This window comes from Idiotropiscis lumnitzeri, chromosome 6 (genome assembly GCF_059441095.1).
Source record: "Idiotropiscis lumnitzeri isolate Australia: NSW breed Sydney's pygmy pipehorse chromosome 6, RoL_Ilum_1.0, whole genome shotgun sequence".
Classification (NCBI taxonomy): domain Eukaryota; kingdom Metazoa; phylum Chordata; class Actinopteri; order Syngnathiformes; family Syngnathidae; genus Idiotropiscis; species Idiotropiscis lumnitzeri.
This window is the reverse complement of record NC_142396.1, coordinates 7,993,032-8,018,006: the sequence shown is the minus strand read 5'-3', so window position 1 is coordinate 8,018,006 and position 24,975 is coordinate 7,993,032. Positions and strand designations below refer to the sequence as shown.

Sequence of the window (24,975 nt, the reverse complement as noted above, 5' to 3'; positions counted from 1 at the left end):
GACTTTTCGCATTTATGAAACATTTTAGTGAGACACTTGAACATGTGATTCCTGAGGATCTTGGTTATTCTTGGTGTCAGGGCGGCAATCGCTGTGTTCAAGCACTCTCTTTTAAATTCATGCAGCTTTTTTAATATATATGCGTATATATTAATTTTGATCTCAAGTACCCCTTCAACTACTCGCGTTTGATAAACTGGTATAAACGACCATTTACGACAGTGTCAATTATTTACGGCACATGGCAACTACCTTGCGGCAGGAGATTTGTTTACTCGCCTGGGTAAGTTTGTTTCTTCGAATGTATATATTTGAAGTTGTGTTTTTATTAAGTTTCATGAATGCTGTCATGCGATAGATTCAACGGCGTTTTTTTTTGTATCAATGTCTTAAAATTCGTTAGAAAGGCTTTAGCTTCAACGTAACGTAACTTGGGCGGTGAGCAAACAGAATTCAACAAATGTTTGATCACAATCTAACTGTTTTTAAAAAGCCCGTGGTTTACAGCAAATTGTAAATATGTCTCTCAGGGGGCCAACAGTTACGGACAACATGGACAGGGAGATGAGGAGGACCAAGCACTCCCACGGCTCTCGAACAAGATTGCTCTGCATGGAAGGACAGTGCAGTCTGTTCACGGTGGCGGGGGACACTCAGTGGTTGTCACTGGTACGTCATCAATATTAAAATCGAGCAGGTTTTTACATGGGTTAAGTCCCAGTCACCATAATTGCACATTAGCCACATTGCATTCAATATCTGTACTTGCATAAATGATCTTTTTTCAGCACACTCTAAATCAATTAATTTTAATGACTCCAAAATAATCTCCATTGTACTGTATTACTTTTGTCTTTTCAATTAAATATTTACCCTTATTGACGTGGTACCAATGTCCATGTTTTTGACCAGCTATTTTTGAACTCAGTGGTATCCAACCATTTTTGCGCTATGGACTGGTTTCATGTAAGGACATATTTTGATGACATAGAAACAAATCAGAACAAATTATTTAACATAACAACACGATGCTGAACGAATTCACTTGTATCTCTTCAACAAGCCGGTCCCATCAAAAACATAACCCTTGAATCCAAATCAAATAATGTGAGGAACTCATTAATACCTGGTTAAAACGAGTATAAACCAAGTTTCTCCATCTTGTGCTGGTTTGTACTACAGATGATGGAGAGGCGTTTATGTGTGGGCAAAATCACAGAGGCCAGCTTGGACTTGGCCACGCTACCAGCTGCTCAACACTCCAGCACTGCTCAGGCCTGAATCAGAGGGTCACAAATGTTGCCTGTGGCTGGGATTTTACGCTTCTTCTTACTGGTGATTAATGACAGTATTTCACTTTTGACACACTGTAGTCCTTTCACTCCTTTCCCGAGAAGATCGCATGATTTATTTATTCCTGCCTGGGACTGTGTAGATTGCTGACACATGTAAATGAATAAAAAGTTACATGTTGAAAATTTTTTCACACACACACAAATTCAACTATTCAGTTATTTCAGTGTTTACACTATAGAAAAAAATAAGTATGATTCCCCACATCAGGATGAAGAAGCATGATGATTGAAGTTAAGCTGTGGAAACATGGCTATAATTCCATTGCAGTACTAATCATCTTCTTTCACACAGATTGTGGTAACCTATTAGCGTGTGGCTCCAATGTGTTTGGACAGCTGGGTATTGGTCAGATGACTTCACACTCTGCAGAACTGGTGCTCGTTGAGGTAAGCATATAAGAGATGCAGCTATTTTGTCATTTTTTTTTTTTGTTGTTTGCTTTTTTACGTGGAATGGAAAAACGGTGATCGGTGAGCTTTGTGAAGAGCGTGTACACGCCACAATATCCTTACTGGCGACAATATTAAGCACATCAGCACTATCCAGTGAGAGATAATACATGCACAGGATATGCAAGATAATTGACGTTAACTAGAGCTATACTGAGTCGAGCCAAGCTCCAACAACTTTAAATATGGCAGCAATAACTCATTCACTACCATTGACGGCTAAAGACGTAAAAAATCAATATTATTTTTTTTTTTTACTTGGCTTGAATATCATTGTTAAGTGTGTAGTTTCACTTTACGGTAATCTGTGATTTATTATGATGTTGCTTATTCTTAGGGACTGAAGCAGTGTGTGGTCAATGTTGCCGCTGGCCTCCGGCACGCACTTGCAGTCACAGGTATACTCTATAAATGGATCACTGTGTTTACTGTCAGCAATAAATCATGTCCAATCTCATCCTCTGTTCTGCTCCCAGATTCCAGATGCGTCTACCAATGGGGGACAGGTCTCTATAGCCTTGCCAAGAGAGCTCTGAGTCCAGACCCTGTTCCGGCACACCTCAACTCCAGGGTTCCTTCTCTGGTGCCAGGTGAGTAAAAATGCTTGTGAACAGAAAGGAAAGGACTGGTGTCTAGCTTGATGTTTGTTGTAGTGACAGGGTTTTTTTTGCATACGTTGCAGGTCTGGACCAAAAGATGCCTCGTGTTGTCACTGCGGGCTCAGCTCATTGTGTGTGCCTTACAGGTATTGCTTGTAGCACGCTGCACCATGCAAACATTGGAAAAAAAGGGCAAATATAGTGGTGCCTTGATATATGAGAGCCCTGAGTTACAACTATTTTGAGATACGCGTTTTGTTTGTTTTTGCTTTGACTTGCAAACAAAAATGTGATATACTACTGCTGTGGCCAACATTAGTTTGGCATAGTGAATAAATCTTCAAAGGGAGAGGCTTGAAGTTGTTTAATGCAACTCCCTGTTAAAGTTTACTGGCAAACTAAACCATAAAATAAAGAGAATTACGTGTGTATTAAAGAAAAGAAACATCATTTTTAAGTCTGCTAGCTTAATGTGAATAGCCTTTTTGTATTGGTGTTGTGTTGGAACACAAATAATGCAGCAACAAATGTAGACAGACAAAATAACAATGCTCACAGTCAACAGTCTTTATCCTCTGCAAAAGATGTTTTTTTTTTTTATCTGAGATACTTTTGGAGTGGCAATGAATTAGTCATGATTTACATCATGTGTTTAATTCTTTAAACGCTAAGATTTTACGATGTTTTAATCTAGTATTGTCTGTATTTACGTTGAGAATAAGAATTAAACTCCGCTCCCAAGGCACCATTGTAGCTTCTAAGTCCCAATCTTTGCACTTGTGAATAGTTCACTAAGGCCTCAAAAGTACATTTACTATGTAGGGTTTTTAAGAGGCCATCATTTCAAAGCATATGTACAAGTGTATTTCAAATATTTTTCTGCCCACAAGGCCTCCTAGTTTGCACTTTTGAACTGACAGCTTCTCTTTCTTCTGTCCTATAATTAGTGGATTAGTGGTTCCTGATTACTGCACTCCCTCTGCTAAATGAAGTCTAATGTTGCCCCTGTCGTTACATGCAGGAGATGGTGATTTATTTCTGTGGGGAAGCAACAAGCACAACCAGCTAGCGGCTGCCGAGCCCTTCTTGTCCACTCCTTCTCTGCTCAAGTGCTCACTACTGAATGGCGAGGAAGTTGTAAAAGTATGGAGCGGTTGGACTCATAATATTGCCCAAACAGGTGAGCTGCAGTAAAAGCATCATGTTTTTTTGGGGGGGGCTCACCTCTGCCACGTTTAAAGAGAGTCATAAATTGCAGAGACTGGGAGAGTGTTCACTTGGGGCAGAGGGAATTACGGACAGCTGGGCCGACATCTGGCAAATGGCCCGAATCCTGAGCACCAATCAGTAGACAATGGCAGTCAGACTTTCCTGCCTGCCGAGGTGAAAGTCCTCTATGGAGCAACACAGGTAAGCGTTTAAGTGGTTTTGAATCACAATTTGCGGGTCCAAATATGTATTTTGTGTTTCATACACATTGAATCGCAAAACTGTAAATCAAATGGTGACAACCGGCAAAAGAAAGTAGAAAACGAAGAACCAAGACGGTTCCAAAAAGGCTTCAGTGGGCTCATGTCACCTACTGCTGGTAATTCGAGGTAAAGGGAAGTGCAGTGCTACTTTCACAGAATCAGCTAGCTAGGTAGCTAGCTAGCAACAGCGTCGGCTGGCTTCTAGTGTGCCAAACCCCATTGTGGAATCATTCGAAAGTCAGTAATCATCACCTGCATGATGGCAAATCAGCTCCGTACATTTCTGACAAGTATCCTACTCATGAAGGAATGACGAGAACAAACAGAGAAGCCATGCTAAATCCTAAGCAAGCCTAAAATGGATGTGGCTAGTGCGTTTAACACCACAATTAAGTGATTGGGTGTTCGTTTACACTTCTTACATCTGTGTGGCTGGAACCGCGTTGAAATGGAGAACATCCAGCTTTGAACGGCAAAATAGCAGGGCATGAGTCTTGAGTTTCGACTTTGATTTTTGAGGTTTTCAAATTTTAATTAGAATTCCCCAAATTACATTACAGCTGAGCTTTTTTTTTTTTTTCAATTTAGCTTGGCATCTAGACAAGAAAATGATTAAAAATAAAATAATTGTTCATTATGTTGTCAAATTTTTATTAAGTCCTTGTTTCAGTTCCATTAGATTTTTGGTTAGTTGAAGACTTTTTTTTTTTTGTTGTTTTTTTATTTTATTTTTTTATTATTTTTATTCATTTATTTTTTGGAATTATTTTTTTGGTGTCATGATGTTGGGTGTTGCAATTTTCACTGAGGTCAAGCTGGTTTTCATTATGTAGTACTTATCTTGTCCAGCAGGAGGCACCCAACAACCACAAATGGAAGACAAAGAAGCTGAAAGTTGTTTAGTATGGATGTGTAACAGTTCACCTCGAGAGAGTGAGACACCTTGATGAGATACATCATGATATGTGCGATAAAAAGACAAGCACACGTTCCCGTTATCACTCACAGGGGACAGAACCATTCATATATTGCACAGTCAGAGGTTTCTACTCCCATCTGGGCCATTGTAAGGCAGCACGGCAGTTAACTTGTAGTCCAAATGGTTGCTGTATGACGGGAGACGGCTCTTAATAAAGCAGATGTCAAGGTTGGGCAAGGGTGAGCTCTGAATTGCCCTTATTCAAACGCGCGGGCATCGTCGATGCAACAGCTGCATCAGCGGCGTATGTCATTGTGCCGTCACCTTGCGTGCGTAAAGCTAAAGGTGAAGATGGATTTGCTGAGTGGACAATGAATCTCCAAGCCCGCTGGGGCTCTGTGTGACGTGAGTACACACCCACAGAGTCAATGTTTAGTTAGCTGTCACATTTTTATGAGGCCTATGAGCAGAACAAATAATAGCTTGTTGTTGGGTTTACCTGCCACTCTTCTATGCTGAAGTGGAAACAGACAGTAAGCAGACAAAGGCCGATTAGTAAAGATGTTGATTGCAATACGTGAGAGCTGTAGCCATGCATTGCAGCACTTGGAGGCCTCTGTGTTTCCGCTCAAGTGGACATTTATACATTTGCCGGTAGGTGTCACTTGCAATTTCTGCTGTTGTTTGCGAAAAGTGCAAAACCTCCGGAAAAGAAGCCATGGCTTCTAAGAAAAAAAAACGTTTTAGTCAGCAGTTAGGGCACACTTTCGTCCTTAGCATGAACTCCTCTGGCAACTCAGCAATGTTTTTTTTCTTTTTTTTTTTTTTGCTTTTATAAGGCCGCTGCTTATTTTCCTGACCAACGTTTAAACTATTTAAAGATTAATTCACTATTAAAGGAGGTCCCTGTTGATTTTTTTTTTGAGAAGAAATCTGAAAATCTTTCAATACTGTACAATTTATGGTGACAATCTTTGGCAGCGATGTCCTTTTGTGAAAGTTCAGTGTCAGCCTCCAGCATGCATTTTAATGTCTTGTGTTTTTCCCTGCAGATTGCATGTGGCTCTGAACATAACCTTGCCATTGTAGGTGAGTACTTTTCTTTCAGATACCGTAATCAGAGTGTTTGTTTATGTTGTCTCAGATGATGTACAAAATTCCAACACAATTTGCCCGGATGTAAACAATGCTAAAGCGATTCTGCCATATTATTACAAGGGGCTACAACAAGAGAGAGAAGACATAAACAAGTCTTTGATTTACTGGGGGCTTGTGCAATACTTTAGAGACAAAACATCATTGTGAAACATTTATCCTTCTGTTGGCTTCTGGAGATTTCTGAGGTCATTTCATGGGTCTGTGGCCTTTTCCAGAAGGAAGTAATTACAGCTCGCAAGGATGGGGATCACTGACAAACGCAATTATGCGAACAGGCTTGTAAATGAGCTGAATTAGTCACACGCAGATTTTCAGGCGACTTTTTCCCTCTCGGAGGATTTGGGGAGAGGACTTTAAGACACACGAGCAATATTGTTCACATTCCTGAACGAGAACCCAACAAATCTTCTTCTGCTTCCTCATCAAATATACAAAGCTGTGCGCCTTTTTCCTTCCCTGCCACCAACTTTTTAGAAGTCAAATTTTTCTCACATTAAATTTTGAACAGTGACCCAGTTGTTATATCAGAGTGCGTATAAATACATCTGAGGGAGATGAAACATGAGCAGAATGTTCCTTCAAAGCACATATCAGGTATTTTTAAAAAGCTCCATCGTATGCTGTTCCGACAGACAGACAGTCAGAATGAAGGAATAGTGAGCGGGAATGCGCCATCGGTATCGGCTCTCACGAAGCGCTGGAGCGGGGATGGGCTAACGTTTGTTCTCAAGGACCGCATTTGACTTTTTAAACAGGCAGGTGGGCCGGGTCATTCATAAATGATGTAGTAATTAAAAAATGATAAAATAGGTGTTTTTTTTGTAATACTGTTAATAAAAATTGCAGTTAAATGGACAGTAAATCTTCAAAACACTCACTTTTCAAGAAATAAAAAAAAAGATTGCTCCTTTATTGTTGCATTATCAAAGAGCGCTAGCTATTTAAAAGAATTTTAGACAAGCGAACTGTTTTCTATAATATTCTTAGATTCCGAAAGAGGTCTTTCATGTCTTAATGCAATCAAATGGAGCAAATAAATGCCATAAGAAGTAGATATCGACGAGGGCCGTGTGTGGCCCGCGAGCTACACTTTGCCCACCCCTGCTCCAGAATATGAGAAGGCAGAACAGGCAAAGGGAGAACTCATGTCAACCTCATGTTAACTCCCTTCCTCTGCCGCGCTCCCCACGTTTCTTCCAGGCGTCTTGAGCATGGCGGCGGCAGGCGCAATGAAATAGCAAAACAGGATTGGAAATGGAGACCTGAGTGCTGCTATTTCTGGTGCTCAAGTAGGTCAGGCGGAAAGCAACCAAGAGCACTGCATGTTGCTTGTAATATCTGTTGCTGGTTTATTTTGGCTTTCAGTCATATTTAGTAAGTTATGTCAGTATAAAAAAGGCGTCAGGGCATTTTAAACCTGACAGCGTCCAAAGGTGCTCTACATTCTGAGAAAAGATTGAAGTTGACAGAACATTGCTCACGCTCACGTGTCAAAAATCGTATGTGAAGTCATCTAAAACTGCACAAGTGTTAATTGCTTGACAGTTGGACGGTCGAACAGAAACTCAGTCTCAACAGGATGTGTTGAAAAGGAAATTGCTTTCGGTTTGAGCGTCTTGATTTCCATCCTTATTTGTTGTGCAGAAAGTGCAGCACTTTGTTGCCATGGAAACACTGATGTGCGGTATGCTCCTGTCAGTGGGTCCATGAATAAAGCACAGCATCCAAATAAGGCTCTCACTCCCATTGAGCACAATGCTTCCGAAGAGAAAATTCACTTTGAGATGAACTCTTGTCACTTGAATACCAAATAGCGATTTGTAAGTAAATGCGTCATTTCAAAGGCTTTGGCACATGCCTGTTCCGAGTCCTTGCTGGCAAAGTGCAACACTGACATAAGCTTGCTGGCATGACATCTTGGTCCACTCTGTGACATATGTTTCGCACCCCGTGTCCGAATCTTCGACGCCAAGCGGGCGAGGAGCCTCGGAGATGTGGACGGACAGACAAAGCATGAAAGACACACGACAGCCAGATTGGGAGAGCTTGAGGATGTGTTACCCTTGAGAAAGCAAGCTCGCTTCTGTTGCCATGGTAATGGAGCCTATTAGGTAACTGTGTTGCCATGGCACGTGTCTCCTCGGTGATGCAGCCCTGACCATACCCACTAACAACCGTCCAGCTGTGATGAGCAGGGAGGCTTTATTACCCGCTGACTGGGTGTTTTGTTTTCTGATTTCTTTTCGTCTTTGCAACTTTACTTCACCCGCCCCCAGGCTGCTAATATTAGCTCACGCGTTGCTACACTGACCCCTGATCCCTCTCCTTCTCAGGGGAGCGTCTCCTTTCCTGGGGCTGGAACGAACACGGAATGTGCGGAGACGGTGCGCTGGCCGACGTCTTTGAGCCGCAAGTCGTTCCCGGCCTCAGACCTCTTGTCATTGGCTGCGGGGCCGGACACTCTATGGCGGTGTGCGTCGGGAATACGTGCGAAGACAAGTGATGAACTCGCATGCACGCCACTTACGTTGGAGCCAGCATGCATCTGAATTCCTACTATGGAATAATTTAATGATTGAACGCTCAGCGAATTTTAATCAGAGATGGACTTATGTCTATTTGGTTTTTTTTTTACCTCCCCAACACTAATTTAACATTTTTAAAATTGTCCTTACTTTTTTTTCCCCAGAACATCATATTTTTTTAGATTTTTTTTGTTTTGTTTTGTTTTTAAGTTTGACCTAGAAAAGGTTTTGGACTGCACTTTACACGATCAGCATTTTGGACCCTGTCAAGCGAGTTTTAAAACGCGGATGGATGGATCAATATATCCAATATATTCAAACAACTTTGTACGGTCACCTTGCGCTATTCACAGGGGATTCGCACTGGCCGAATAGCTGAAATTTACGAAAAGCTGGCACCCTTTGGAATGCATTGTGAAAAAATGATAAAAAAAATGTTCTTCCAAAAATGCTGATAAACATTCACTACACGGCAAACGTGGGGAATAACAATAGCAGCACAATCATCCCAGAGTGAACGTGTTTGCTGTAATGTCTTATTTTGTGGATCCAATCAATGGCGACATTGATCAATAGGACAAAGGATCACAGTAGAACCGATCACCAGTTTTGCATAAAAATCTATCCGAACAGATCTGTGTAAAGTGTAATTTGGATTTTACCATGGTTTATAAATTATAAAAAAAAATCACAATTTATATATTTCCATATTACATTCTTCTTTTTATTATTATTATTATTATTATTATGACAACTTCATCTGCTAGAGAAAAATGAGGGCAGATTCAGAATCAATGCAAAACAAAATCTGGAAAAATTTCCTTGCATTTCTTATTAAAAAAAAAAAAGTCTCTGCGGACGTAAGTTGTGCCTCAGAGGACATCATTTCTCGAGTCAGTCCACCATGTTGATGGCACTGATCGATCGCGATATCTTGACGTCACATGGTCATTTCTACACCTCACGACCCTCTGGCCATGTTGGCCCTCCCAAATGTATGAAGGCGTTGATAATGTGAGGAGGAGGGATGGGCCCGTCTGGGGCGACAGCTTTATATTTGCAAGTCAGGGCTTTTATTGCCGTGATCTTGAGCGTTGGGAGGCTCTCGAACTCTAACGGCCATACTTCAGAGCGAATATCTCATATCACCGCATGATTTACTGCTCACACGTAAATCTTTTTTGCGAACTGTCACATTAAAAAAATGTTTCTTTATGCTACTTTCATACTGCACATGTCATTAATTCCGCTTGAGGAAGTTGGCCTGCTGCATTCGACCTGGCTTGAATATTTATAAGCCACGCAGACATCTGCAGTGCAGTTCCTGCTGACCGCATGCATGGTCAAGGGCAACGGGCCTGTGAGTAACGTTGGATTATCTTTTCTTAACTTTATTTATGGCTCTTTTTATTTAAATATATTTATGCTAATATATGATATGCATACAAAGATTTTGAAAACAAACGAACACCCTGTGAAAATCTCTTATTTTTTTTTTAATTTTATTTCTCGCTATTTCTTGTACAAGTCTGAACGATATTGTTCAGAAAAGACACAAAAATCCCGAACCAACATACCAATCTAAACTACCACTGAACACCCGACTAAGAGAACTAGCCACAATACGCACGGTGTTCAAAACACACACACACACACACACTCTTTAAATCTCACTCATGGTCACACATTTGTTGCCTCGTATGCTTTATGAATGTTTTTAATCGAAACGTTGCTGATGTTTTGTCGTGTGTCAGACAGTGACTAGCACTCACTTCCCAGTGGTTGGTTGGCAGTGTGGTCGCAGTCGTTTGTTTAAAAAGTTGGTCCCTTTCATTTTCAACTTTTCCAAACAATGAAAGCTGCGCTTCGATCAAGGCTATCATGGGTGGTCTCTACTTGTTCTGATGCTCATTGCCTCCCCGTACTGATCCACACTGGGTCCTGCGCATATGAAAAGTCAACACTCCCCTGTAAAATGGCTTTTTTTTGGGAAGATTTGAAATATAAGGACAACTTATCAAAAGTAAACTGTTCACTCCTGGTGTCGAACGGAAACCTCATACCTCCAAAATTAGTTCAAAGATCAGCACCAAAAAAATAAATAAACGACATGTTTGTGGAGCCATTGACGTGACCATTTTCAACACACAAAATAACACACGCACTTTAGGACTGACCAATAGAATAAATTTGTGCAAAAAATAATAATTTACTAAATTTGGAGAGATGTTTCCACTGGACACCAGCAATATAGTTATTAACTTTTAACAATTGCGCAGGGCAAGTTGAGGCGGCTCTGTCACAATTGGCACTGGCCCTTATTTAAAACAATACTTAACAAAATTCATAATTATTAATGTAGGGCGACCTGTGTCTCAATGGCCAGAATGAACCCAAGTATGGGCAAGCAAACTGCTTAAAAATAAATAAATGAATAATAATCCTCACCCCACACAATATAGATATTGTGATTTCAAAGAATTGTTTACAAAATGTCTAATTAGAGTATATATGTAGGTGTACCTGTGAAATGGTGAGGCGTCAGTGAACTTGGAGTGTGGCCCCGGGCCATCGGGCCACTTGTAACGTCGGACCCCAATTGCGTGATTGTGTTAAAATGTTTGAAAAAAAATTCAAGCATTTGTTGGAGTCAAATATTTTCTGAATCTAATAGGTTAATATTGGAATGGAATTACTTCTCTTTGCATAAATTTTCTATTTTTCAAAGATACTTTATAAGATGAAATGTCTGCACACGTAAGCAGCACCATTTTGGGGCTTTTCATTCCTTTTCCATTTTTCTGTAGAAGAGTTAAATTTCCTTCTAAATCATTTGATCAGTCCACCCCCCCCCCCCCCCCCCACCCCAAATTTGGTATTTTACAGGAGGTGTTAACTTGATATCTACTGTCTGTGTGTTATCTGAGGTGTGTATTGATGTTAGCCTATCAATCTAATGATATCTAAATGTTAAGAATTTGTATGACAGAGGCACTTGTCCAGTACGGTGTATAAAGTGTTTTGGCATCTGTAAGTACAGGTATTACTAATTTCAACAGAGGGGATACGATGCCGAACCTACGTTGACAACTATTCTCTGTGAGGTGCTAGCAACACATTTAAGCATGTAATGCATCAAAAATACAAGATAAAGATGGAGTTCAAGTATGACATTTTTTTTTTTCGATGACGATTGCGCAAAACACATCAGGAATGTTCAAAAGTAGAGCGGTGCAAAAAAGTGCAAAATTTCCAAAAAGAGGTGAAAAGTGCAAAGTTAACGGTGTGTTTGGCATGACAGGGGAAGGTGATTTCAAATCAGAGCAACCATTTTTTTTTTTTTTGTCTTTGAACACAGGAATCGCACAAATATATGTACACACAACATCAGCACACACACACACGGAAAAAAAGCGTATTTACAGCACTGGCACACACGTAGAAATAGGCACACAGATTACAACACAGTCAACAGTCACAGATACTTCGCTACATAAGGCTTGACAACAAAACGTCCTCAGTGCTACATCTATGCTGAGTTTGTGATGTTCAGGTTGCCCCTTTCGCACCCATTTAAAAGTACTAAGTAATACACACACAACAATGCTACTGCACTATCAGGTGGGTGATGGGCCATTATGGGTCATACACATAGTGGTCGGTACACCATGGTTCATAACACAAACTGACTGGGTTGGTTGTCTGCTCCGGTGCGGTCTCTGGGTCTCTATAAACATATAAAAAAAACAACAACAACACACAATAATGAAAAGAAATTATTACACCAAGTATGTTTTATGTCGGAGTGAATGGTGATGGCGGAAACCTCTGGGCGGCGCAGAGTGAAATGACACTTGAAGGGTTAAAGAAATGTGCTCCGTTAGTCGTTCATGGTAAAGGCAGGTTTACCATGTGATGTGATTCCCATGCGTAGCCAAGGCATCAGACAAAGATGTATTGTCTGGTCCGGACTCGGAGTCGGTTAATCAACATGCCCGATCATGCGGCCTTTTTTTTTTTTTTTTTTTTTTTTTGACGGGTTGAGATTCACGTTTCAGTCATTGTCATGCGGATTTTTTGTCATGCTCTCACCGTCAGTCATCTTGTTTTGTTTTTCCTCAGTACCCATACATGAGTATCGACAAAAAGGAAAGATGTGTATGCATGTGCTGTTGAAGAAAAATGGAGGCTAAACGCTCATTGAGTACAAAATTTATTTCATGCAAGGACTTGTCTGTACATATTTTTATTTGAATACTTTTCTGTTGCATAAATGGAAAATACATGCATTTACCTTTCCCCAAGAAGACCCACATCCCATAGTGTTTTGTATTTTTTTTTTCCACCTGCATCTCTTCACAACATCTTCACAAGTTTTTTTCTTTTTTTTTTTAATTAATATATAACGTCCATTAATCACCACAAAAGACATGACTTGAAATGTAAAACTCTGCTCATTCAGAATGAACGTACTCGTATACTTAAGTATTCTAGAAATTTCTCAAATTCCTGATTGGTCAATCTGTTAAAGTGCCCTGAAAAAGAATTGTGTGTGATTATCGGGACAATATCGGAACATATGTAACTGAATTGATATTTTTCAAATCATGAGATACGTGCTGCACTCCTCTTGACGTCTGCAATTTATTCTAACCTGATGTATATTATTTTTGAGTGGCCCTTGATTAATATTATGTGCTTCATTATGCAAATTTTTTTTTCCCTCTCCACACGATTTTGCTAAATGTCAACATAACGACGAAAAAGTAATTTCCTCGCGTTTCAGCTGTGTGTTGTAAGATGAAATTATAAGCAGCTTTGAAAAGTATTTATGCTACAACAATGTTGTATTTGTGTCAAAAAAATATATATTATTTTTACTTTGCCTCACTTGGTACAAAAGCACCATCGTTATATTTCTTGCCTCAATTTCTGCATCTTAACCAGATGTGCGGCTGAAGCAGGCATTTTTTTTTTTTTAAGAAGGTCCCAAGTTAACTACCGTTGGATATATTTGCATAAGGAAAAAATGCTCATGCCAGCTTTAGAGTTGGCTTTGTACCAAATCATTCGAATAAAATAATTTCGTTGTCAAATGAAGTCAAATGAATACAAGAAAATATATGATATATTGGGGAAAGGCAAAGAATGGCAGCTACATAAAAATCTTGCTATGACTGAGTCTCTTATAAAGCTGTCTCAGAAATGCATAAAAATGGCAAAGCTTTGCGGTGCTTTTGAAATACAATGTTTTTTTTTTTTTTCTCTTACGATTACTGCAATACAGTTAGCTTCTTGTAGAACATAATTTTTCATGCAGTTCATGCAAAGGACCAAACAGTTGTAGTTCTGTTGACATTATTCATCACTAGTATCATAGGAATTGCCATCATCTCAATAGTGCATTGGACATCACCTTGCTGTTTTTTTTTTTCCCCCCTATTCTTTTTTTTTTTTTTTCGTGTATGGCCACTCCAATAACAATGGCATGTTTGCACGTTCATAATTCTAACGTCTCTACTTTGCAACATACAAAGCACTTAAGAGGAGTTTCCTTAACACCTGGCAATGGTACATTTTGGATATGTTTTAAAAGCAATGTGCATCATGTTACATCTTATGAAAGATTCTTTCACAGAATAGTCAAAAGCTGATGAGGATTTAAAAAAAAAAAAAAAAAAAAAAAAAAAAAAAAAAAAAGTCGTTGGCAGAAAAGTATGCGAGATCAAAAGCAACAGAGCAACAGGCAATGAAGTCAACATAGGGAAAAAGGAGGTGTGGTTAGCCTGCCGTACAGCGCTTTGCCAGCAACCGAGGTGACCCATGCACGGGCGGCCGTCTCGCCAATGTGACTTCTAGTCTAGGATACGATGACACCCCCCCAAGGGGAACCCTTGGGAGTATCAGAACAGTTGAGATACAGTTTTCCAGGAGAAGGAAAATCAAAATGAGAAAGCAGGAACGAAGGTAGGTGTCAAAAAGAATAAAATTAAAGAGTGTTCTGACAGAAAACGATACGGGGAAAAGTGTGGACTGGCCTTCCGATGGCATTGTATCTGCTACTCAACCATGCTACATAATGGATGGGATGGGAGAATGTGAGTGCTGCATTAGACAGGGTGGGCTGCAGGGCAGGGCGGACACTGAGGACACTCCAGAGGCATCCCCGCTCATGCCAGACATGCTGTTAAGGCTCCAAGGCTTTTCATAACCTTCAGTTGAAAAACAGAGAACGTTCTGAGTACACTGCAGCACTGGATCCATGACATGAGTGTAGTTGTTTTGTTTTGTTTTGTTTTGTGTGTTCCTCGTTGGTAATACTACACCTGTTGCTTTCTTGTTTTTGTCTCCAAAGAGAGGTCGACACACACTTGAGACAGATCAGATTTCTCCATGCATTGAGTGCATCCGGAGTACAAGGGCATGCACCGACCGGGTGGTACTGGAATGGTTCGGAGTCGAACGCTATAAAAGGTAGGCACGGCAGGTAGGGAATGTACAGCTACTGGTGGTACTTTGTGTTGCGTCGCATGGCTACGCACTCATGTAGCTTTACTGGGAATGTTGTCAAATCCAAAATTGGGACTTCCTCTTTGAAACAAAATCTCAAATTGTGTTGTGCTCCTTCACCATTCTGATAGCACCCATCAGCAAGACACTTCATGCACCATTATGGCCAAGAGCAATCTACTCCAAGTCAGGATCCCACATGGTATTTATCATTAAAAACACATACATGGTACACACAAAGCACATCAATATATTCTTAAGCATGTAAGACAGCGCATTCTAGATCATATAAATCTTCAAAATATATTTTTTTTCTTACTGGTAAATAAATAGGGGTATTACATTATGCATGGTATCAAAAAATATATGATGTAGATGTAGACAACTATTATTGACATTTGTGGTGATTGTGCTTGGCCTTAACTTGGAATATGTACAATTTCCCGAGGGAATAATCGAGGAGAAGGAGCGGCTGTGAGGGTGTCGCGTTAAGAGGTTTGCCGTTGTGTGAGCGTGTTTTCGTGAGTGTGTTCCTGTGGGTAATAACACTCTGCAAAGAAGTGGGGGGGGTGCGTGTCCTGTCTAGGGCCTTAGAACGTGTCAGTATCTTACAGGGGCCTGTGATTGGCTGTTACTGTACGTACCCCTCCTCACTCTGCCCCCTGTGTGGTTGGGCCGCTCGGCCGTGGTGACCAGGAAGCAGGGCCGCTCTCTTTCGCTGGGGCTGAAGATTTCCTCTGGAGATATGGCCTGGTCGATGTGAGGGCAGTCCTCATTGGCCAGAGCGGCGTTCGCAGCCTCACCGTTTAGCTTGGAATCTTCACATACAACAACAATGAACAAATAAAAGAGCACATAGGTGGGGGAAAAGGTGTTTAAGATCTATCTTTTCCACTCTCTGGCTTCACATGTGGACTATTTGTGCATTGTGTAGTTTGTTGTGTAATGTTTGCCTTGCAATTTGTCTGTCATAGGTTTGCGTGCGCTGCATATTTATTTTCCAAGGCGAAAATGTAAGTGCGGAAGTACAATGTTAGGATTGCAGTTTGTCTCCCAGTTTGTCGGTTAGGATGAAGGAAAGTATAGAGGAGGCAGTTGTGTCAAGATAGAATTCATCAAAGTCCCTTTAAAGTGGAAATAAACATCTTCTAAATTTGACAAATTGGAATGATTCAAAAAATTGCTTCAAATGTGTGAGAAATCAAGCCGTTGTCTCCGCTCTCAAATGTTGTGGGCATGTCCATTGAACGCGTTTCTTCATCTTGTATTGTTCATAAGTCTACACATCTGGCTGGAATATATTTAGCGTGTTTTAGTAACACCCAAAAATATCTGAAAAGCTAAAATGGTATAAAAAAATGTTTTTTATAGCACAACAACCGCCTACTACGTCATTCTCGGTATTTGTACGTTCTTAGCAATTATCTTCAACCATGTATGACACGTATACAAATAAATCTCCAAATTCACTTTACAGGTTCATTTAATCTTTGTGCAAATCAGGGTGAAATGTTGAATCTGTTTGCGGATTCTAGAAAAAAAACTGGCTCTTGGGGCATCCATCTACTGCGTTGTTTTGCCAGAGCTGCTGCTGATTGCGGAAACTGTTGCCAACTTGGCCCACTTTTCCCAAAAAGATGATGAATGAATCACTGAATGAAGTTCCGAGCGGTCAAGTGCAAAAACTTCGGTACTAATGATTTGCCTAAATCTCTACTTCTTCCCATTCAGAGGGAGAAAGTCATGCATTTTATTGATTGTGTGCCATTTAATCTCTTGCCTGACTCATCAGATGACTGAAATTTGGAAAGAGAGAAACAGCTGAGTAGTCATGCGTTTTTTTGTTGTTGTTGTTTTTTCAGGCCAGCCAACTGTTGATGAGTCACCAAGGTATCAGAACGTTTCAGATATATTTAAAGAGTTTTATCCTACCTTGAAATTTTATCTCGAAAACGTCGTCATGGGCGACAGGGCTCTGATGTTGTGAGCTGATGCTTGATTTACAGAAATTTGGTGAACCAGGTTGCGGCGCCCGTGGAATATGCCTGTTTTTTTTCTTTGGTAGTTTCTGTTTCGCCATGGCCAGGGAGTAATACATTCCAAAGTTGTTGACAATCACAGGGACGGGCATGGCGATGGTCAGCACACCCGCCAGGGCGCACAAGGCGCCCACCAGCATACCGGAGGTGGTCTGAGGGTACATGTCGCCGTAGCCGAGGGTCGTCATGGTCACCACGGCCCACCAGAACCCGATCGGGATGTTCTTGAACTGCGTGTGATCGCTGGCTCGAGGGTCGTTGGGGTTTGCGCCAATCCGTTCCGCGTAGTAGATCATTGTAGCAAAGATGAGGACGCCCAGGGCGAGGAAGATGATGAGGAGAAGGAACTCGTTGGTGCTGGCTCTCAGCGTGTGGCCCAGCACCCTCAGACCCACAAAGTGGCGAGTGAGCTTGAAGATACGCAGGATCCTAACAAAGCGGACCACTCGGAGGAAACCCAGCACGTCCTTAGCTGCCTTTGAAGAGAGCCCGCTGAGACCCACCTCCAGGTAGAAGGGCAGGATGGCCACAAAGTCGATAATATTCAGGGCGTTCCGGATGAAATCAAATTTATTTGGACAGAAAGTTATTCGCATGAGGAATTCAAAAGTGAACCACACCACGCAAACGCCTTCAATGTAGGTGAGGTAGGCGGCTGTCTCCGGCTCCTGGTAGGTGTGCTCCACCGTGATGTTGTCCACCAACTCCACCTCCGTGCGGTTGATGATGGGGTTGAAGGCCTCGTGGGTCTCCAGACAGAACGTGGTGATGGAAACTAGGATAAAGAACAGCGAGGCCAGAGCCACCCACTGGGTGGGAAACCACAGAGAGGGAGGAAGGGGCGATGGAAAGGGAGAGAAAGGAGGGAGGGGGCAGAAGGACATAGAGGGGGAGGGGGGGTGGCGTGAGCAGAGTATTACAAACAATGTAATCAACCCCAAGCAGCCATTCTTAGCATCGCAATTTAATCTGCGACATTGTCATCTGCTTTCACAGTGACGGCTCGGTGCTCCTCCTCTTGATTCCAAAGTGCCATTAAAAAGGAGCAATCCAACTCCAGCTCAACACGCTCACACGCCTCCCCCCTCCACCCCCACCCCCACCCCCACCGCAAGGTCACGGCATTGTCAATTGTACAGGACATTCACAAAAACGTGAAACTGGGACGTTTCTAGGTCTTTTCCCATTCAAGGTCACATTGACTAGATCAGTGGTTCTCAAATGGACCCCTAGGGAGTACTTGAAGGAACTGTAGGGGGTACGCGAGATTTCAAATAAAACAAACAAATATGAAAAAATCCTTTAAAAATAATTATTGAATTAATTAAATGTTTCATAAAACAAATTCTGTATTCAGTAGGTTATTCAATGTTATTATTTTAAAAACCCAGATTCTCCCCCATACTAGACTGGTTCCACCCAACTTGTGGTATGCCAGTTCTCGTTACCTGTCAATCACTCGAAGTCGCAAACAGTGGAGTCGTGGTTGAAGCGTATAAGATTTCTGAAAAAACTCAGCCACAGATGCAAAAAAAAAAGACCAAACCAGAGTCGCCAAAATTCCGGTTGTATGTTGAAAATTAGGTTTTATTTGAATTTACACCCACAATTTGCGCATCTCTTCCACGATCCAAACAATCGGACACCTTATGTTGATTATTTTTTTGGGTGGACCACTACAAATGTAGTTTGAAAGGTCCTACAGTCTAATAAATCAGACACTGGCATGTTTTAAGTCTTCTTATTTAATTTTAACCCAAATTGCGTTACGCTGGTTAAGGGGTACTTGGCTGAAAAAGTATTTCACAGGGGGTCCATCACTGAAAAAAGGTTGAGAACCACTGGACTAGATCATCAACTCCTAGAAATCATGGCGGGCTGAGCCTGATTACGATGACGAACCAACACCAGCCCTGATAACTGTAGAGCGCTTCTTCACCTTTCGTCGACATTGATCCGACGATCGCATTTCATCACATTTAGCCTCCGATATTTCGGATACGTGCTACATATGTCGGTGTAAACGATACAGTATGCTCTCCTGGCTATTGATCGTAGCCCTGTCCTTGCGCTATCCTCTGATCAGACTGGATTACAGTATGTGTTACCGCGCCTGCGAGTTGGGGAAAACAGCTGGAAGCGTGCCACCAGCAGATTAGTCGATGCACCGAGAAATGGGTCGCGAGATCTGCTTAGCGCTCTATGAAGTCACCAAATTTGTACCCGTTTCAATTTAGTGCGGCTAAAGTGCTCGCTCAAGATAATGCACGGTCTTGTTAAGAGGCTGGGTGGAGAAATGAATGAATGAGGGAGGGACAACGAAACTGGGCACGTCTAGGGAGTCGTATATTCCGCAGAGCAAAAGGGAAAAAAAAAAATTGCTTCTCAGTCATCGGAGTCCATTCATGCAAGCTGAGATGGAAAACAGGCCCTCATTACGCCAAGTCATCAGTGGCAATTCTTTGAATTGCGCCGAGGAAATTGTCTGCTTCTGAACGTCTGCTTCCTGTCCGAGGAAGCGTTATTGTTGACTTGAGTCCAGCTCAATGACTTTTGTTCTGTCAACATCTCCTTTCCCTTCCGTTAGCTCAGTGCTTCTCAATTATTTTCTGTTACCCCCCCGCCGTGTAAGAAGAAAACAATTCGCGCCCCCACCCCACCTCCCATCCTCTGCCACAACTAGAAATAATCGCATTTGTCTATAAAATAGTTATAGGTACAGCTCTGCATAACATCGTATCCTTGTTAAGAATAATCTTATTAACATTATAAGTCTGGAAAAGAAAAGATTTTAAGTGCATCAATTTGCCTGAAATTAAAAAAAAAAAAAAATACCCATGTTTAAGCTGTAAACATGTTTTTAGACCAATTGCAACATTTGCTGCTGAAAAAAAAAAATTAAACAAAATCAATAAATAAGAAAAAAATTCAAATTGACTTCAGCGACATGAACTCAGGAGCACAATATATAAAACACTACAAAACAAAAATGAAAAAAAAAAAAAAAAACAGATTTGCCTTTTTTTTTTTTTTATCAAAATGAGGAAGCCAAGATTAATCCATTGGACTTGCAATTACAAAAAAGCATATACCCCAGAGTCACACGCGGCCCCCTCAGCATCACACTGCCCCCCCCAGGGGCCCCGCCCCACTATTTGAGAAACACTGCATTAGCTTCAGCATGACTTTTTAACCCTCCACATCTCAAATTAAACGTGACTACAAAATGTAGTCCAGAAACTTTCGCACTGCATTACGCCTCTGCAAGCTCTGCGCACATACCCAAACCCCCGCAAAATAAAAGATGAGCTCTGCGGGCACAAACACCACACGCGTACCACGCATGCTCAGAATTGTGTATTTTGCACCTTAAGTGCCAACGTCTGCTACCACAACTCTATAATTACTCATAATGATTAAGTGATTAGATTAAATCACGTGCGGTATTAGTTTCATACGAAATTTCATTCACGGGCTTCGCTCTTTATTGTTGTTTTCAAGAAGTGACTCACACCAGCCTCATTGTATTCGGTTGCTTACAAACATTGAGGCGCTAACACTGTGTGTGCTTTTGTTGTGATGTATTGCACAATGTTGTTGTGCAGCACGCCTCCTCGCCGTTGTGTTGCGCACAAAATAACTCCCCACAATCAAATCCCAATACGAGAGTGAAAACTACAACCTCATAAAAGCAATCCCGGCCTTGCAGGCGTGTCATAATTCGATGATGTTTAAAAAAAAAAAAAAAAGCCTAATCTCTAACCTATAGCCTCAATTAGATCATGCATAATTCAAAAGTCGAAAAGGCCAATCAATTTATTACATTGATGGATGTTTGATGTCAGTGGCTGAGCTGAGTTTGTCTATTAGTCCAATGTTTACAGCAATAATGCATATCTTTGTATTTTGCCAGCACAAAGTATGTCGTAATTGCTTTTGGCAAGTGATTTTTATTATTATTGATTTCCAATTGAATGTTATTTTTGGCATATATTTTATTTATTTTTTATTTTTATTTATTTATTTTTTTTATTATTATCGGTCACCCACCATTAGTGTGATGAATCTTTTTTTTTTTTTTTTGCTCTGTTCACCAGCGGCTTGCTCAGGCCTGCAAACCATCGCATGCACCCTTCAATCGCTTCAAGTCATCACACCGCCCTTTGCATGATGTGTCTTGATGACTCCTGGGAGCACTGCGAGCATCGGAGGGAGGGCGGCAGGTAAACACCACGGGCTGCTTATTGGTTAACTCTCACTGTTGTCTGCAAACGGCGAGTTTGCGCTGATGTGCTGTGACAAGGCTTTTCCACTGATGTCTCCACTGTGGATGGAGTCTGTAATTAAGTCTGGGGCTCACTTCTAATTAATTTTCTCGCCTGTCTTAGTGGCGCTTTGTCCAACCTTGCTCTGCTTTTGTCTAAACGGAGAAGACGTACTGTGCATCTTGGCCGTGGGAGTTTTCGAGGTGATGCTTGAAAGACGATGCAATGTGTGGCTTTAAAATGTGCTGTTTTGCAAATAATTAATTTTTGACGAAGACGAAGCCTGAGAGTTCCATCTTCTTTCCCCTTAGGCAGCTCGCTAAAGTGAAGCCCTTTCTTTTGTTACATCTAGACTGGATTAGTGCAATGCACTGTATTTTGGAGTCAGCCAGCCAACCCTCAAGCGTCTCCAAACGGTCCAAAATGCTGCTGCTCGCCTTCTAACTGGATCTCGGAAGAGAGAGCCCTTAACCCTAATTCTGGTTTCTCTTCACTGGCTCCAGCTGCTGAAGCAGTATGCATCGCAGCAGGCTTCAGAGGAGAGCGCTTGTCAAAAAAAAAACATGTGGAGGTGTAGAGTAATTGTCACTTTTTAGAGACTGGAATGGAAACATGGCCAAAAACAAGGACCAAAAGTGTCACCTCCGACAGCCTGATTTAGTCTGGAGGCTTGCCATTGAAATGTTGCCGCATGGTGCAAAAGATGCGCTTCCCTAATTTGGTGTTGAAACATTTAACCAGTCTACCCGGGGAACCTTCTACCCTGGAAATATCATTCCTAATTTTTCTCACATGAGCTGTGGCAAATCTGGATTAGCGGCATTTTATATTTTTTAGCGAAATCTAGTTTGGATTTTGCTTGAAGTAGTGTGTGGATTGTAAATAAGAATATTTGACTACATTTCATCCATATAGGCACTGGTCATATCCCAGCTGACTTTGGGGATAAGATGGGGGTAAAATTTGGACTGATTGATAGCCAATTGCAGATTTAGCTTCTCTCTTTCTTTTTTTCTTTCTTTTGTATTAGATGGCAACATTGAAATTGACATGAGCCGAATAATGCAGTGTCGAGAAGAAGAAGATGACTATATTTGGCCCCAGCAAACAGAGTAAAAATTGACAGTATTATTTCAGCGTAAAATTAGACTAAATTTTACGCAGAATATTTTACTCTCAAGTTTTACTCTGTTTGGAGAAAAATGTACTCTACGAAATTTACCGCGTACACATCTGCTCCATTTCCACACAATCCACTAAATCCTTTGCGATCAATAATGGCCTTTCCTCAATTTTTCCCAATACATTCATTGTTATTCTAATGACATCTGCTGTGGTGCTCTTCAACTGATTGAGCAACTTCCAGTCAGGAACAACTGGAGGATGATTGGTGGAATTAAGTGTTGTCTACAACCGTGCATTTGAAGTCCCCAAAGTGCAATGTTTTGCAACCTTTGTTGAGTCAAGTAACCAATTTTAGTAACCACTACTGAATACAAAGGTCACTAAAGGTAATTACGGTACTCTGAAATAATGATGATCTCATATTAATTCACCCCCAAATTGATCTCATTGAGATCTGTTGAGCTGAACACAAATCTGATAGACAGTCGTGCTCGTGGGAAGACATGACTTTTTTTTTTTTTTTTTTTTTTTTTTAATGAATGGTGGATACACTGGTGCGATGTCATCTAATGGAACTGATGGGAGTGTTCTGGCTGTCACTATATATTTCTGACATAGATAAACAATGATATATTCATCATGAATAAATCATAATTTCCTGACAAATTAAGTGATACTGGACAATTTCAGTCAAACAGCATCGCGTATTGAGCCCTCTGAACTCTGCCTAGCAACAAGTGTTCAATGTGAATATTTGTATCCGCATTACTGTGCGTGCTTGAAAATTTGAATTGCAGTTGTGAAGTTTTATAATGAAGCATCAATTACAGTTTTGCTATCCTTAACAATGGATGACACATACGACTATAAGATGATGCATATTTTTTGGTGGTATGTTAGCAAAAGTGTTTGTTATTGTTCCCATGGCCATCTAAATGGCAGCTTTTGGTTTCTGATTTTATCAGCCTAGCTTCCCATCCATGCACTGGGTGATCAATTTCAAGGTCACCAAGCGCCTAAAAGCCTCCCACGTAGTCACCAGTCATTCATGAATTCAGCAGGGCTGAGAAAAAAAAAATGAAGCATGCAAGCAACTCACCCTTGCATACTTGGAGGAGTAAGGGTCCTCAAACAGAGCCCAAACGCGCTTCTGCCAGCGGCTCCACAAAGTGCCGCTCCGGGCATCAGGAGAGTCTCCGTGCGCCAGCCTCCGCGTCATCTCATCCACATCGTCCTCCCCGTGCTCCTGATCGGGCTCGGCATCGTCGTTGCCCAGGTCCAACAGTCCCCCCCCGCCGAAACTATCAAGGGCCTCCTCCGCCTCCCGGTGCTGCCGATAGGTCATCCAGCAGCATGGCTCCACGTCCGTCTCGTCGATGCCCCAGAACGCCAACTCCTCCTCGTAGAGCGGCCCGCACACATCGGCCGGGCAGTGCAGCTTACCTGTCCTGTAATAGTTGAGGATGTGCGCGAAGACGCCCGGGTGGCGGTCGAAAAAGAACTCCTCGATCTTGGCGTCATAGTCAAAGTGGTTGGGAGCGTCAGGCTCGGCCAGCCACGACAGGCGGGTGCCGGGTAGGGTGCGAAGGGTGCTGCGGTACGTCTGGTGCCGGATCCCTCCCACGTTGATCACGATACGATCCTTGTCGTCGCTCAGGCCCATCGCGTCCCTTAAACATCGCTCAGCCAAGTTCCCCTCGTCATGGTGGCAAAGGTGAGAGCGACGCGCCGAGCCACCTGGCGTCTCCCCGCCAGGAAAACAAAAGCGAATCGCCGCCGGCTCCGGCTCCGGCTGGACGCGCGTCAGGCGGCGGCGCGCCTTGGGGCTGTGGACGCAGACGTGCCCGTCAGGCTGCAGGCGAAATCCAAAATGAACGCAGCCAATGGTATCACATGGACAATGGGCGTCACATCGTCGCCAAATCCAAATGCAGCGTGGACTAACACACAAAGAAGCCCGCGCGTCGAACTATTCTTCACCTTTTATTGGCTCATGTGAGTCAAGATGACTGCGGTACCAGTGCTGGTGCTGAGCGGACAGCGCCGTGGTCCTCCTGGTGTTCGATCCCTCCTCCAGACGCGCCTCCTTCACACCGACGCGCAGCTCTTTGTCTCGGCAGCACCGCCAAGTCTCCCTCTCCTTCTCTACCGTTGCTGCGAAAAAAAGGAGCCAAGCATCCAATCCGTCGCAAAATCGGGGAAGTGGAAAGGAACAATAATGGAGCTCACAACATGCTTCCCCTCTCATACCACCGCCTAATTGTGCTCTCCAAATCCGGCGCTTCACGGTGCCCAATTTCCCCCTTGTCACCCAAGGAGGTGTGAGCAATGATCCGCCCCTCACTAAACAACAACAACGAATGACATTTATTGACGGCTTCCACTATCATGGATCAATGCATTGACATTTTGCGCTAACATTAGTGTGCAGGGACCAAGATGCTGTGGGTTTTGTTTGGAAGAGCTCGAGAGTTACCATGAGTCAGATGTGGCTGCGCGCGTCTGCTCATAACAAAAGAGACTTTTGCCTGTTTTTAAATCGGACAGCAGGGGGAGCT

The 24,975-nt window shown here is 42.1% G+C and overlaps 2 protein-coding genes across 6 annotated transcripts; one reads left to right on the top strand and one right to left on the bottom strand.

Moving 5' to 3' along the window:
• The first annotated feature begins 164 nt into the window (after positions 1-164).
• On the top strand, positions 165-21,250 carry sergef (secretion regulating guanine nucleotide exchange factor). 4 transcript variants are annotated; one of them, XR_015844001.1, is made up of 12 exons: positions 165-283; positions 531-669; positions 1,183-1,335; positions 1,648-1,742; positions 2,143-2,203; positions 2,282-2,395; positions 2,488-2,550; positions 3,426-3,584; positions 3,663-3,814; positions 5,848-5,884; positions 14,834-14,952; positions 21,125-21,250. XR_015844001.1 is itself a non-coding variant. In XM_088297575.1 (11 exons), exons 1-11 carry the CDS (start codon positions 242-244, stop codon positions 14,851-14,853), a joined length of 1,035 nt encoding a protein of 344 aa, XP_088153701.1. In that variant the 5' UTR covers positions 165-241; the 3' UTR covers positions 14,854-14,957. The 4 variants fall into 4 exon arrangements, 3 of the variants coding, with proteins under 3 accessions (XP_088153701.1, XP_088153699.1, XP_088153698.1); XM_088297575.1 differs by lacking the exon at positions 21,125-21,250 and having other exon boundaries at positions 14,834-14,957; XM_088297573.1 differs by lacking the exons at positions 14,834-14,952; positions 21,125-21,250 and adding an exon at positions 8,287-8,927.
• On the bottom strand, positions 9,960-24,229 carry kcnc1b (potassium voltage-gated channel, Shaw-related subfamily, member 1b). 2 transcript variants are annotated; one of them, XM_088297571.1, is made up of 4 exons: positions 23,517-24,229; positions 16,921-17,836; positions 15,633-15,806; positions 9,960-12,205 (listed from the first exon to the last, which is right to left on the bottom strand). In XM_088297571.1, exons 1-4 carry the CDS (start codon positions 24,078-24,080, stop codon positions 12,096-12,098), a joined length of 1,764 nt encoding a protein of 587 aa, XP_088153697.1. In that variant the 5' UTR covers positions 24,081-24,229; the 3' UTR covers positions 9,960-12,095. The 2 variants fall into 2 exon arrangements, with proteins under 2 accessions (XP_088153697.1, XP_088153696.1); XM_088297570.1 differs by lacking the exon at positions 9,960-12,205 and adding an exon at positions 12,675-14,690.
• Positions 24,230-24,975: the final 746 nt, after the last annotated feature.

Excerpts from the sequence above, each read along its gene's own strand:
- sergef (XM_088297572.1), top strand. The coding sequence starts at position 242 with ATGGCAACTACCTTGCGGCAGGAGATTTGTTTACTCGCCTGG. Across the intron at positions 1,743-2,142 it reads CAGAACTGGTGCTCGTTGAG|GGACTGAAGCAGTGTGTGGT; the intron begins GTAAGCATATAA and ends GCTTATTCTTAG. Across the intron at positions 5,885-8,286 it reads ACATAACCTTGCCATTGTAG|GGGAGCGTCTCCTTTCCTGG; the intron begins GTGAGTACTTTT and ends TCTCCTTCTCAG.
- kcnc1b (XM_088297570.1), bottom strand. The coding sequence starts at position 24,080 with ATGGGCCTGAGCGACGACAAGGATCGTATCGTGATCAACGTGGGAGGG. Across the intron at positions 17,837-23,516 it reads ACTCCTCCAAGTATGCAAGG|TGGGTGGCTCTGGCCTCGCT; the intron begins GTGAGTTGCTTG and ends TTTCCCACCCAG. Across the intron at positions 14,691-15,632 it reads AGGGGGCAGAGTGAGGAGGG|GTTATGAAAAGCCTTGGAGC; the intron begins GTACGTACAGTA and ends TTTCAACTGAAG.